The sequence below is a fragment of the Sus scrofa genome, chromosome 10, assembly GCF_000003025.6.
Source record: "Sus scrofa isolate TJ Tabasco breed Duroc chromosome 10, Sscrofa11.1, whole genome shotgun sequence".
Taxonomy (NCBI): domain Eukaryota; kingdom Metazoa; phylum Chordata; class Mammalia; order Artiodactyla; family Suidae; genus Sus; species Sus scrofa.
This window is the reverse complement of record NC_010452.4, coordinates 48,057,628-48,071,715: the sequence shown is the minus strand read 5'-3', so window position 1 is coordinate 48,071,715 and position 14,088 is coordinate 48,057,628. Positions and strand designations below refer to the sequence as shown.

At 40.0% G+C, this 14,088-nt stretch overlaps 1 protein-coding gene across 4 annotated transcripts in view; it reads left to right on the top strand.

Annotated features, from left to right (window-relative positions):
- The window catches only part of PRPF18 (PRP18 pre-mRNA processing factor 18 homolog (S. cerevisiae)), a 59,994-nt gene extending 50,507 nt beyond the window's left edge, over positions 1-9,487 (top strand). For 3 of the 4 annotated variants that reach the window (XM_021063993.1, XM_021063991.1, XM_021063992.1), the window contains one exon: positions 5,399-9,487. In XM_021063993.1, coding sequence (XP_020919652.1) covers positions 5,399-5,479 — 81 coding nt within the window. In that variant the 3' untranslated portion in view covers positions 5,480-9,487. 4 annotated transcript variants of the gene reach the window in all.

The window sequence follows — 14,088 nt, the reverse complement described above, 5'->3', positions numbered from 1 at the left end:
TTTGTCTGGTTTTGGTGTCAGGGTAATGGTGGCTTCATAGAATGAGCTTGGGAGTTTTCCTTCCTCTGCAATTTTCTGGAGAAGTTTCAGAAGAAGAGTTAACTCTTCTCTGAATGTTTGGTGGAACTCAGCTGTGAAGCCATCAGGTCCTAGACTTTTGTTTTTTGGAAGTTTTTTAATCACATTTTCAATTTCAGTACTTGTGATTGATCTGTTCATTTTTCTATTTCTTTCTGGTTCAGTCTTGGTAGGTTGTACCTTTGTAAGAATCTGTCCATTTCTTCTAGGTTGTCCAGTTCATTGGCATACAGTTGCTTGCAGTAGTCTCTCATGATCCTCTGTATTTCTGCAGTGTCAGTTGTAACTTCTTGTTTTTCATTTCTAATTTTATTGATTCAAACCCTTTCTCTTTTTTTCTTAAATAGTCTGGCTAATGGTTTATCAGTTTTGTTGATCTTTTCAAAGAACCAACTTTTGGTTTCATTGATCTTCTCAATTGTTTTCTTTGTCTGTTACTAATTTCTGCTCTAATCTTTATGATTTCTTATGATTTGGGGCTTTGTTCTTCCTTCTTTAGATGTTTAAGGTGTAAGTTTAGGTTGTTTATTTGCATTTTTTTCCTTCTTTGCTGAGATAAGATTGTATTGCTATAAACTTCCCTCTCAGAACTGCTTTTGCTGTTTCACATAGGTTTTGGATTGTTGTATCTTCATTGTCTCCATGTATCTTTTAATTTCCTCTTTGATTTTTTTCAATGATTTATTGATTGTTTAGTAGCATATTGTTTTAGCTTCCAAGAGTATGTGTTTTTTGCTATTTTTTTTTCTTGTAGTTTATTTCTTGTCTCATAGCATTGTGATTGCAGAAAATGCTTGAAATAATTGCAGATTTTTAAAATTTATCAAGCCCTCATCTGTGGCCCAAGATGTAATCTATCCTGGAGAATGTTTGGCATACACTTGAGAAGAAAGTATGCTCTGCTGCTGTGGAATAAAAAGTTCTATAGATAGGAGTTAAGTCTATTTGGTCTAGTGTATCATTTAAGGTCTGTGTTTCCTTGGTTGATTTTCTGTCTGAATGATCTGTCCATTGCTGTAAGTGGGGTGTTAAAGTCTCCCACTATTATTGTGTTGCTGTCAGTTTTCCCTTTTGTGCCTGTTAGTAGTTGCCTTATATATTATGCTCCTCCTATGTCAGGAGGAGCACAATATTTAAAATTGTTATTTCTTCTTCTTAGATTAATCCTTTGATCATTATGTAATGTCCTTCTTTGTCTCTTGTGACCTTCTTTATTTTAAACTATTTTGTCTGATATGAGTGTTGCTACTCCTGCTTTTCTGTAATTTCCCTTTGCATTTTATATTTTTCTCCATCCCCTCACTTTAAGTCTGTATGTGTCCTTAGATCTGAAGTGGGTCTCCTGTAGACAGCATATATATGGGTCTTGCTTTTGAATCCATTCAGCTAGTCTTTTTCCTTTAGTTGGAGCATTTAATCTGTTTACTTTCAATGTAATTATGGATAAGTATGTATTTATTGTCACTTAAAATTTTTTAGAGGGAGGATTGCTATTTTGGGTCTTTTGTCTTCCCTTCCTCTTTTTGTTGTCTTTTCTTACAATTTGCTGACCATGTTTAGTGTTATGTTTGGATTGGTTTTTCTTTTTTATGTGTGTGACCATTATAGTTAGTTGACTAGTGGTTCCCCTTATATTTTGATATATCCATCTGTAAGACAAGGTCTTTCAGTGTAAACAAAGACATTTGTATGTTGGTAGATAAAAGAGTTAATATATTGAGTACTGATTACAAAACTCCTGCAGAATTGCTCTGAAGAAGGCCATGGTGGCATGTCACAGGTTTCTGTCCTTGCCCCTGGCCTGATGGTGAATTTGGATAATGACTTGGAGGCATGTTTGCTCACTGGAAGATGAGAAAGCTAAGAGGAATAACTGAAAACAAAGTGGCAACTAAGGATTTTAAAAGACTACAGACTGAAGGATGTGTTGAAAGGGACTGAATGATGGAGTTCCCTTTATGGCTCAGCGGTTAACAAACCTGACTAGGATCCATGAGGGTGCAGGTTTGATCCTTGGTCTAGCTCAGTGGGTTAAGGAGCCAGCGTTGGCATGAGCTGTGGTGTAGGTCACAGACGTGGCTTGGATCCCATGTTGCTGTGGCTGTGATGTAGGCGGGCAGCTGGAGCTCTGATTTGACTGCTAGCCTGGGAACTTCCATATGCTGCAGGTGCGGCCCTAAAAAGCAAAAGCAAAAAAAAAAAAAAAAAAAAAGAGGACTGAATGAATCTTAAATTGTGAAAGTTGTTGTCATGAGTTAAAAATACTGCTATAAGGTTTTAGACTAGATGAGAACTGGCCAAATTGTAGGAAAGATAGTGCTTGAAATTTGTGACATCATGGGAAGTAGTGATGTGTATTGTATTTGTCCAAAAAGTACCGAAGACCATAGTAACAGATGCCAGAGGTATAGAACAAAGGGAGTGTAGTGATACTAAGACTAAATTCTGCAGAATTGGCTAGGTCCCATTTGAAATGTTGCACTAGTATTTATAATTATAGTACGTAGAGAAGAACTCATGTAACATGTAAGTTATAAACAATAAAACAGATATGTAAAGGCCTTAATCCCACTCTAAGAACTAGAATATTCTAAAGATCAGGCACTCTGTATTTTTCTCCTCTACCCCAGAAGTAAACCATTATCCTGAATTTGTCATTTCCTTTTTCAAAAATAATTCTACCATATTGTGTGTTATATTGTTTTAAACTTGTTTTTGAGTTATATTAAAATGGTATAATACTATAAGAATCAAGTATTGTTAAAATGACTGCACTGCCCAAGGCACCTACAGATTAAACGCAATCCCTATCAAATTCCATTGGCATTTTTCACAGAACTAAAACAATAATTCTAAAATTTGTATAGAAACACAGAAGACCCCAAATAACCAAAACAATCTTGAGAAAGAACAGGGCTGGAAGAATCAGGTGCCCTAACTTCAGGCAACACTACAAAGCTACAGTCATCAAAACAGTATGCTACTGGCACAAAACCAGACATATAGATCAGTGGAACAGGATAAAAAACCCAGAAATAAACCCACACGCTTATGGTCACTTAATGTACGACCAAGGAGGCAAGAATATCCAGTGGAGAAAAGTCAGTTTCTTCAATAAGTGGTTCTGGGAAAACTGGACAGCTACATGCAGAAGAATGAAGTTGGAACATTGTCTAACACGAAGCACAAATGTAAACTCAAACCATAAAGACCTAAATGTAAGACCAGGTACTATAAAACAGCTAGGGGAAAACATAGGCAAAACACTCCCTGACATGAATCAAACCATTGTTTTAAAATCCATCTCTTAGAGTAATGGCAACAAAATAAACAAATGGAACCTAATTAAATTTATAAACTTTTGAACAGCAAAGGAATCTGTTGATAAAACAGAAAGACAGCTTACTGAATGGAAAAAAATATTTACAAATGATATGACCAGTTAATACCCAACTTATGTAAAGAGCTTGTATACCTCAACATTGAACAGACAACCCAATTAAAAATGTGTAGAAGAACTGAATAGCTATTTTTTCAGAGAGGAAATACAGATGCTCAGCAGGCACAGGAAAAGATGCTCAACAGCATTAATCATCAGGGAGATGCAAATCAAAGCTGCAATGAGATATCACCTCACACCTGTTAGAATAGCTGTCATCGAAGTCTACAAATACCAAGTGTTGGCAAGGACGTGGACAAACGGAAGACCTTGTACACTGTTGGTGAGAATGTGAATTGGTGCAGCCATTGCAGAGAACAGGGTGGAGGTTTCTCAAAAGTGTAAAAATAGAAGTACCATGTGACCCAGCAATTCCACTGCTGGGTATATATCAGAAAAAAACCAGAAGCCAGCAATTCAGAAAGATGCTTGCTCCCCAGGGTTCATGGCAGCATTATTTATAATGGCCAAGATGTGGCAAGCAACCTGTATCCATCAATAGATAAATGGATAAAGAAGATACGGTTCATACACACAATGGAATACTACTCAGCCATAAAAAGAATGAAGTAATGTCATTTGCAGTGACATGGATGGACTTGGAGAGCATTATGCAAAGTGAAATAAGTCAGAAAAATAAATACTATGCAATATCACTTAGAGGTGGAATCTAAATAAATATAAAGAAACTAGTGAATATAACATAAAAGAATCAGACTCACAGATAAAGACGACAAACTAGTAGTTACCAATATAGGGTGGGGGAGTGGCAGGCACGAACTTTTGGGTGTGAGATAGCCTCAGGGATGGATTGTACAACGCAGGGAATATAGCCAGTATTTTGTAATAACTGTAAATGGGAAGTAACCTTAAAAAACTGTGTAAAATACAGAGTTCCCGTCGTGGTGCAGCAGAAAAGAATCGGACTAGGGACCATGAGGTTGTGGGTTTGATCCCTGGCCTCACTTGGTGGGTTAAGGATCTGGCATTGCCGTGAGGTGTGGTGTAGGTCGCAGATGTGGCTTGGATCCTACGTTCCTGTAGCTGTGGTGGAGGCCGGAAGCTGTAGCTCCGATTTGACCCCTAGCTTGGGAACCTCCATATGCTGAGGGTGTGGCACTAAAAAGATAAAACACACACAAAAAAAACAAAAAACCTAAAAAAATTAAATGTGTAAAATACAAATTTTTTTTTGAGTTTTTTCCTTTTTTTTTTTCTGCTGTACAGTATGGCGACCCAGTTACACATACATGTATACATTCTTTCTTCCTCACACTATACAAAAAAAAAAAAAAGTATAATACTGTATGGCCTTTTGTTCTAAGATTGGTGTGTATTGTTCTAAACCGGAGTTCCTCATCTGGGTCATAGAACACAGAAGGTGATTTGAGTGCCCATTTTCTCACTTTTCCCACGGATGGTGTGCACATAGCACCCTTTTAGGCTGCATAGGAGAGGAACTGTCTCACTGCAGGGACTGGATGCTTTAGGCTGGACAGCAGGGCTTGATTATCTATTGAAACTGGTGGAGAAAGGCTAAATTGTTACCTGTAGCTCTAGGTAGTTCGTGTTCACTGATGTGATATGTTCCATTTGTGAGCATACGAAAACTTTATTCACATATTCTCCCTATGATGGATGTTGGGACTGTTTCTGGTGCTTTGGATGTTATGTTTGTGAAGAGCACTGCTGTGACCATCTTGTGCCTTTCTCTGGGTGCACATGGATAAACATTTCTCTCAGTAAGCGTCTGAGTGGTACTGCAGGGGATGGCCTGCTCCATTTTAGTGGGGACATTGGTAAACTGGAGTGAGTACAGAGGAGGGCAATTAAGATTTGTTTAACCAGATTATAAGCAACTTGTTTTCCTTATTTTTTTAGGGATTAAAGAGGTTGATGACCATTTGCCAGAAGCACTTTCCTACAGATCCGTCAAAATGTGTGGAATACAATGCACTATGAGACCTGTATGTGATGTGTAAATATCAACAAGAAACTTAAGGAAGCGTGGCATGGACTTCCGGAGTTACCAGCGGGAATGAGGAAAGAAGACAAAAGGAGTTTCTGGTCTCTGAGTTCTGCCTAATGCAACTTGGTTTTAAGAACTGTATTGGCTCCCATGTCATATCTGACTGCAGAGTGATTTTTGTGTCTTGCTTTTATTTTAAATAGTTGAAAATTTAAGTTCTAAAGACTTTTTCTTCATAATTTGAATGTGTAGACAGCAGTCCCAGGAGGTGTTTTAAAATGACTTTTCCCTTCCAGATCTGAAAGTTAGAAGATTAAAAAGGAACTTTTGAGGATGGACTTAATTGTCTTTGTAAAATATAATTTTCACACTGACTTTTATGTAGTATTTATAGAAAAAATATTTTTATATTTTTCAACAAAAATACAGAACCATTTAATGACCCTTAATAGTCCTTAAATGTTGCTGAAGTTTTGCCATCTTGTAGTAGATTTGAGTGTAAGTGTTACTACTGTTGAGTGTTAAGCAAGGTAGCTGCTCCCACTTTGAGCTGGTTCTGAGCCCTCAAGGGTAGAGGATGTGGGAACCGGAGTCAGCTGATTGGGGGGTATAGATTTACTTACCCTGGCCTCTCCTGGGAAGGCTTGGAAGCCAGTTTTGGCCACCTGTGGGTCTGTGGCTGTGCCTGTCTGATCATGTCGGCTGCTTATTTGTGCAATGATGGCTGAGGGTCCTCCCCCCCCCCGCCCCGGAACTGAATCAGGGTTGTGTGCCTCCCCACCCCACTTTAGAAACTGTTTCTTGTTATTAAATTAGTTGGAAGGGAGCTTTCTTAAGATACGACAACAGTGTAGACCTGTATTACACAATCTTGTATAGAACTTGTTTATACATACTGGCAAGTGAATGCTCCCCACATCCCTTTTTTTCTATCCACAGTCAGGCCACAGCATGGTGGTCAGCTAATTTCATGTTATCTTCCCATTTGCTCTTAGTTATTATTACACACAAAGAAGAAACTGCATCATGTGACACTAGTACCTTCTAAAACTGACAAGTATGGATATATGGTTTGGGGGAAAAAAGCTTGTAACATTCAGTGGTGCTGTGAATGTTTAATCATTTTGGGCTCAGGTAGAGGGAGGCAGGTTGAAAGAAGTATATCTCATGTAGAAAAGTTTCCCTGAAGTTAAAGCTGTACAGGTAACTGCATCTATCATGGGGACATACTTAAAAAAGGAACTCTCATAGTTCCCAAATCGTGAAAATTTTAGTTTTGCAGATGTCTGGTTTTTAGATATTTCTAAAGTAATAACGGCCCATCTTTTAACATCAGTCATAGTCCTGAAATAAGAATATTCTTCCTTTTCTTCCTCCCCAGACACCTTCCAAGCTGTGTCTTTCTGGATTCAGATTCAGTGAAACATTGGTTTTCCCTTGGAAGTCAACACTGCATTTCTTAGTGTTCCTGCCAACTGCAAAGACTGACCAGTATTTGTCAGCATTGCAGCACAGGGCTATGGCAGTCTGGAAGTCACGGCTGTGATTTCAGCCTCTGGGGAAAACTAGGAAAATAAAGCTGAGGCCAAAGGTGATTGGCACATAGCAGGAAGAGAGAGGACGGTCCGGATCTTGTAGGAAGAAGGGGGAGGTCTCTCGAGAGACCAGAACGAGGCAGGCTGCTGTCATTAATAGCAGCCTTTGGCATGCACCATGTCTGTGGGCTGTCAGGAAGAATTTGGAGGAATAGAAGATAGGGCCCAGAGCAGTGTGACTTCGTAATGGCAAGTTCTTCCTTCTGATCATCTCCTGACCCAGCCAGCACTTTAGATTGTCCTGGGATTTGACGGATATAGTTGTCTTTTTATTTGAAAGAAAGTTAAGTGTTTGGTCAGTTCGAATCAGGGGGATTCCCATTACTGGCTCCTTTTCAGCCCACGATAACCCCCTTTAATGCCTCTGGACATGGAGGGACGGTAGAACTAAGTGGGGCTGATTGTGAAAGGGGAAGTTGAGATGGGGCTGTTGCCTTTGACTGAATATCTCCAAGCGCGTAACTTGGCGGATCGTGTCTCCTTCCTCCCCCATCCTCCACCAGGAGACACCCATGGAGCCCCTGGAAGAATAACTTGATCCCATAGAAGTTGTGGGGTGGAATCGTGTTGGGAGTCTTGAAACAAAAGCACTTTCTCACGGCAGGTTTATGTAAGAGTTTCCAGCTGTTGAGAGTGTGAGGAGCCAGCTCCAGTCCCGAGAGGGTCACTGTGAGAACACTGTTATGGCAACTGGTTCTCATCACAGACTCTGCCTTTCAATGGGCTGCATTATAACTTACACTAGTACTGGAATGGTTAACAGTAACCTTAAAATCTTCCGAAATTTAAAAATCAGTTCTGGTAGCGTGGACTAATTGGAGGGAATGCCGTGTGGTTAGCGGCTGCTATGGTGTGAGCCGACCCCATTTAAGACTTTGGAACTGTCCTCATTAAAAAGTTCTTTACATTTACCAAAACAGTTTATTTTGTTTTCAAAACTATTTATTTTTGAAAGCATTGATTATTGATTTTTCCACATCGTAAACTTTTGGGCACTTTATACAGCTTGCTCTGACTCATCTGTGTGTTGTTGGTAATAGTTACTCTACTTAACTAGGTCACTTCCTTTTGCTTAGTCTCTCATCTCTGTCCCCAAGCACCAGCTTTGAAATAATTGTCAGCCTTCTCACAGCATTTCAGATGAACATGCACTTTGACCACAGAGGGCAGCTTAGACGTTTCGAGCTTCATTTTGAGTGTCGTTGGTGATCATGGATCCAGTCACCGAGCTTCCTGCCAAGGCAGTCGAGAGTCATTTGCACAGTCTGCTCTCCTTGCCCTCTGAGCTCCCAGATTCTATGAATTGACAAAACCAAGTTGTCGTTGCTCCCAAACTGCTCTTGCTTTGAGACTTAGATCGTGAACCGGTCAGTGTTGTTGCTTGAACCTGGCTTCGAGCTTCTGTCATCCTGGGAAGGAGGAGATTTAAAGTTGTAGCTTCGGAGCCTTTTGACTACAACTCACAGCAGTAACGGGTGTGGAGACCCAGCATTATGTGCATTTATGAGTACCCAGCAGAAGCGCTGACGATACCATGTGCGGTACATTCTTAGGTTTTTTGTTGTATTTCTATAAGAAATAAGCTGGCTGGTTTTGACTTCAAAAAGTGGATGACAACCCATTAATATATGTTGTGACCAGCAGTTTGAAAACCATGGATTATAAATAATTATCAGCAGAGTTGCAGAAGGAAGTGAATTCAGGGCAAAATGACTCTGCTTTTTTATTTTATTTTTTTTTTAATACAGAGGTAGAGAACACTTAGCTCTCAAGGTTAATGCAAAATTTAGCAGATGGTAAAACTTTGAGTACTTCAGATGTTAAATACCTTTGAAGCAACAATTCTTAGGCTTCAAATGAGGAGACTTGTCCATAGAGGAAACGGGACAAGCCACATACAGTCCTAAGAGAATTGGCAGTAGGGGTAGATGACTACCTTGGGTTGGCTGTACGTTGCATAAAGCAAGAATGAATAAGATATTATAAAAACAAATAGTTGGTCGTTTAAAGTATGAGGGTTGAGGCAGAGAGAGATACCAGGAGTGGAGATTGGGCATTAGTTACCTGTTGAGGGTTTGTTTGGCCCTTTGAAGATTATTTCCCAAGACTCGGGGCTACATTACATTTCCTTTATTGTAAGTTGTTTTTATTCAAATGTAACATGAGGGAAAATGCACACATCAGAAGAGTTACCATTTCAGGATAGCTTTTCCAAAGTGAACATCCCTGAGACTAACTGGGACCCACATCAGGGAAGATAATGCTGTTAATGCCCCCAAATCTCTTTATTCTGGTCAGACCCACGGTCCTGATTTCTGCTGTCATCAGGAGAAAAAAAAAAAAAACAAACCTTTTTGATGTATGATGCATATGCTGTGAGATTTGCCCTTTTTAAAAGTTTTTAAAGTATAAGTGACTTACAGTGTGATAATTTCAAGCGATTCAGTTATACATATACACATATGCATTCTTTTCCCATATAGGTCGTCACAGGGTAGCGTTCCCTGTGCTATACAGCAGGTCCCTGTTGACTGTCCATTCCATATATAGTAGTGTGCATATGCCAGTCCCAAACCCCCAGTCCATCCCTCCCTACCACCTGTCCTCTTTGGTATCTGTAAGTTTGTGTTTGGAGTCAGTGAGTCTGTTTCTGTTTTATAAATAAGTTCATTTGTATCATTTTTTAAGATTCCACATATAAGTGATACCAAATGGTTTTATTTCTCTGTCTGACTTAGTATGATAATTTCTAGGTCTGTCCATGTTGCCGCAAGTGGAATTACTTCATTCACTTATGGCTGAGTAATATTCCATTGTATACATGTACTGCATTTTTTTTCATTATGCCTCTGTTAATGGACATTTAGGTTGCTTCCAGATCTTGGCAACTATAAATAATGCTGCTATGAAGATTGGGGTGCATGTATCTTTTCAAATTAGTGGGGTTTTTTTTCTTTCTTTCTGGTATATACCTAGGGGTATGATTAATGGATGATACAGTAAGTAGCTCTTTTCTTAGTTGTTTTTTGAGGAACCTTGATACTGTTTTTCCATAGCATTTGTACCAGTTTATGTTTCTACCAACAGTGTAGTTATTTTTTGTAGACTTTTTTTTTTTTTTGATTGTACTCACAGCATACAAAAGTTCCTGAGCCAAGGATTGAATTCTGTGCCACAGTTGCAATGGGAACCACAGCAGTAACAATGCCGAATCCTTAACCTGTTGAGCCACGAGGGAACACCTGATGGTAGACTTTTTTTTTGTCTTTTAGGGCTGCACCTATAGCATATGGAAGTTCCCGGGCTAGGGGGTCCAGTCAGCTGTAGCTGCCAGCATACACTGCAGCCACAGCAACTCCAGATCCGAGCCGCGTCTGCCACGTACACCACAGCTCATGGCAGTGCAGGATACTTAACCCACTGAGTGAGGACAGGGATAGAACCTGCAGCCTCATGGTTACTAATCAGGTTTGTTAACCACTGAGCCATGATGGGAATTCCAGGGTTGGTGTTTTTTTTTTTAATATTGACCTGCAGAAGTTGTTTGTGTATTTTGGAGATTAATCTCTTGTTGGTTGCTTCGTTTGCAAATATTTTCTCCCAAATATTTCTGTGGGGTGACTTTTTTTTTTATGGTTTCCTTTGCTTTACAAAAGCTTTTAATTAGGTCCTTTGTTTTCATTTCTATTACTCTAGGAGGTGGATCTGAAAAGATACTGCTATGGTTTACGTCAGAGTGTTCTGCCTATGTTTTCCTCTTAAGAGTTTTATAATATCCAGTACTTAATCCATTTTGAGTTTATTTTTGTGTATGTTGTTAGAGAATGTTCCTATTTTGTTCTTTTATGTGTAGCTGTCCAGTTTTCCCAGCACTGCTTCTCTTTTTTTTAATTGTACAGTTGCATTATTTAATTATAATTATCATAAATTCTTTGATGGAGAGGAAATCAGAATCAGATCTAAGAAGACTTCAGCATTCCAAGAATGATGTCAGATGACCCCCTTCATGGTGGATTATGCACTTATTTACTATGAGATATATTTCTTCTCCAGAGATTCTTTGTGTATCAATTGTAGATTTTTGATTTGCAGTTATTCTGAAGTTTTGATGTAAGAGTCTATATGTATATGAGATTGTTTTAGGTTGTTCTCTTAATTGCAAGTTCATCTCCAGTGTCCTTCATTTGTACCCACCTCTTCTCAGGATTTTTTATTTTGGTGGTATAATTGTGCATGGATGATTTCATATCTTTACTGTATATATACCTTTACTGGTGAGCCTTGTCATTTGTAGAGTTTTTCTTTCCTGTTGCTGTCTTGTCTTTTCTGCCTAGAGAAGTTCCTTTAGTATTTGTTGTAAGGTTAGTTTAGTGTTGCTGAATTCTCTCAGCTTTTGCTTATCTGAGGAGGTTTTGATTTCTCCTTCAAATCTGAATGAGAGCCTTGCTGGGTAGAGTATTCTTGGTTGAAGGCTTTTTCTTTTCATCATGTTAAGTGTATCATGCCACTCCCTTCTGGCCTGCAGAGTTTCTGCTGAAAAATCTGCTGATAACCTTATCGGGGTTCCCTTGTATGTTACTTGTTTCTTTTCCCTAGCTGCTTTCAAGATTTTCTCTTTGTCTTTAATTTTGGTTAGTTTGATTAATATGTGTCTCAATGTATTCCTCCTTGGGTTTATTTTATATGGTACTCGTTATGCTTCCTGGATTTGAGTGAGTGGTTCCTTTCCCATGTTAGGGAAGTTTTCGGCTATTATCTCTTGGAATATTTTTTCTGTCCCCTTCTCTCTCTTCTCCTTCTGGCACCCCTATAATACGGATGTTGATGTGTTTAACGTTGTCTCAGAGTTCTCCAAGACTCTCTTTGTTTGTTTTCAGTCTTTTTTCTCTTTTCTGTTCTGCATCCGTAATTTCCGCTAATCTGTCCTCCACCTCACTTATTTGTTCTTCTGCCTCCTGTATTCTGCTGTTAGCTGCTTCTAGTGCATTTTTTAATTTCAGTTATTGTATTTTGCATCTCTTCTTGTTTAAGTTTTATATCTTGTATCTCTTTGGTCAGTGTTTCCTGTAAGTTATCCATCTTTGCCTCCAGTTTATTTCCAATGTCTTGCATCATCTTCAGCATCAACAGTCTAAAGTCTTTTTCCTGGAGGCTGAGAATCTCCTCATTGCTTAGCTGATTTTCTGGGGTTTTTCCTTTCTCCCTCATCTGAGTTATAGTTCTCTGTCTTTTCATTTTTGTAGGTTTTTGGTGTAGTGACCTTTTTATAGGTAATAGAGTTGTAGCCTCTTTTACTTCTGGTGTCTGCCCCCCTTGTGGCTGAAGTCGGTATGGGGGGCTTGCTGTAGGCTTCCTGATGGGAGGGGCTGATGTCTGCCCACTGGTAGGTGGAGCTGATTTTAATCCCTCTGGTGGGTGGGCTTAGTCTCTGGATGGGATTAGAGGCAGCTGTGTGCCTGGGGGGGTCTTTAGGTAGCCTGTTTACTGAGGGGTGGGGCTGTGATCCCACCTGGATTGTTGTTTGCCCTGGGGCTTCTCAGCACTGACTGATGGGGTGGGGCCAGATTTTCCCAAAATGGCCACCTCCAGAGAAAGGCACTGCTGCTGAATATTCCCGAGAGCTCTGCCTTCAATGTCCCTCCCTCACAACAAGCCACATTCACCCCTGTTTTCCCATGATGTCCTCCAAGAACTGCAGTCAGGTTTGACCTAGGTTCCTGTGGAGACCTCACTCTGCCCTGGGACCCAGTGCATGTGAAAGTCCGTGTGTGCCTTTTAAGAATGGGGTCTCTGTTTCCCCCAGTCCTGTGGAGCTCCTGCAAACAAGTCCCACTGGCCTTCAATGCCAGATGCTCCAGGGGCTCTTTCTCCCAGTGCCAGATCCCCGCACATGAGGGTTTGATGTGTGGCTCAGAACTCTCACTCCTGTATGTGAGTCTCTGTGAGCCAGTTTTCATTCTGTGGAGCTTGCCACCTGGGAGGTATGGGGTTGTTTATATCGTGAAATCGCCCCTCCTACCTCTTGATGTGGCCTCCTCTTTTTCTTCTGGAGTAGGGTATCTTTCTTAAGGTTTCCGGTCCATTTGGGTGGAGATTGCTCAGCCTTTAGTTGTGAATTTTGTTGTTTTTGGGAGAGAAGTTGAGCTCCAAACCTTCTATTCCACCATCTTAATCCTCTCTCACCAGCACCACTTCTTAAAGAGACTGTCTTTCCTTCATTGGCTATTCTTGCCTCCATTGTTGTAGATTAGTTGACCATAGGTGCATGGGTTTATTTCTGGGCTTTCTATCCTGTTCCATTGATCTGTGTTTCTGTTTTTGTGCCGGTACCATACTGTTTTGATGACTGTAGCTTTGTAGTAAACTCTGAAGTCAGGGAGCCTGATTCTTGCAGTAGCATTTTTCTAAGGATTGCCTTGGCTTTTTAGGGAAGATTCACCCCTTTAAAGTGTATATTGGTCTTTAGTCACAGTCATGCCATCAGCAGCATGATCTAAATTTAGAACATTTTTATCACCCCCAAAAGAAACCTGGGAGTTCCCTTGTGGCCTGGTTAAGGATCCAGCATTGTCACTGCTGTGGCTCAGATGGCTACTACCATGGTGCAGGTTCGATCCTTGCCCCAGGAACTTCTACATGCCATGAATTCAGAGAACAAAACCCAGTACCCATTAGTAGTAGTCATTTCCCACGTGGATGAGTTTGCTTGTTATTTGCTTCATAAATGGAAGTCAAACACTTAGTTTTAGGTGGCTTCTTTTATGTCTTATTCCTTTGTTTCACCTTAATGGTTTCTGATACACATCCTTGTGTGTGGTTCTTTCATTCTCAGTCAAAACAGATTGTTTTGTCCTGTTCTACTCCTGGTAGAGGAATTGTTTCCAGTGTTTGTGGACATTGCATATGCATTTTTTTTGGTGACTATAAATGTCTGTGGGGTATATACCAAGTTGAGAAATTTCTGGGATATGGGAAATGCATGTACTAGAAGGTACTGCCAAGGAGTT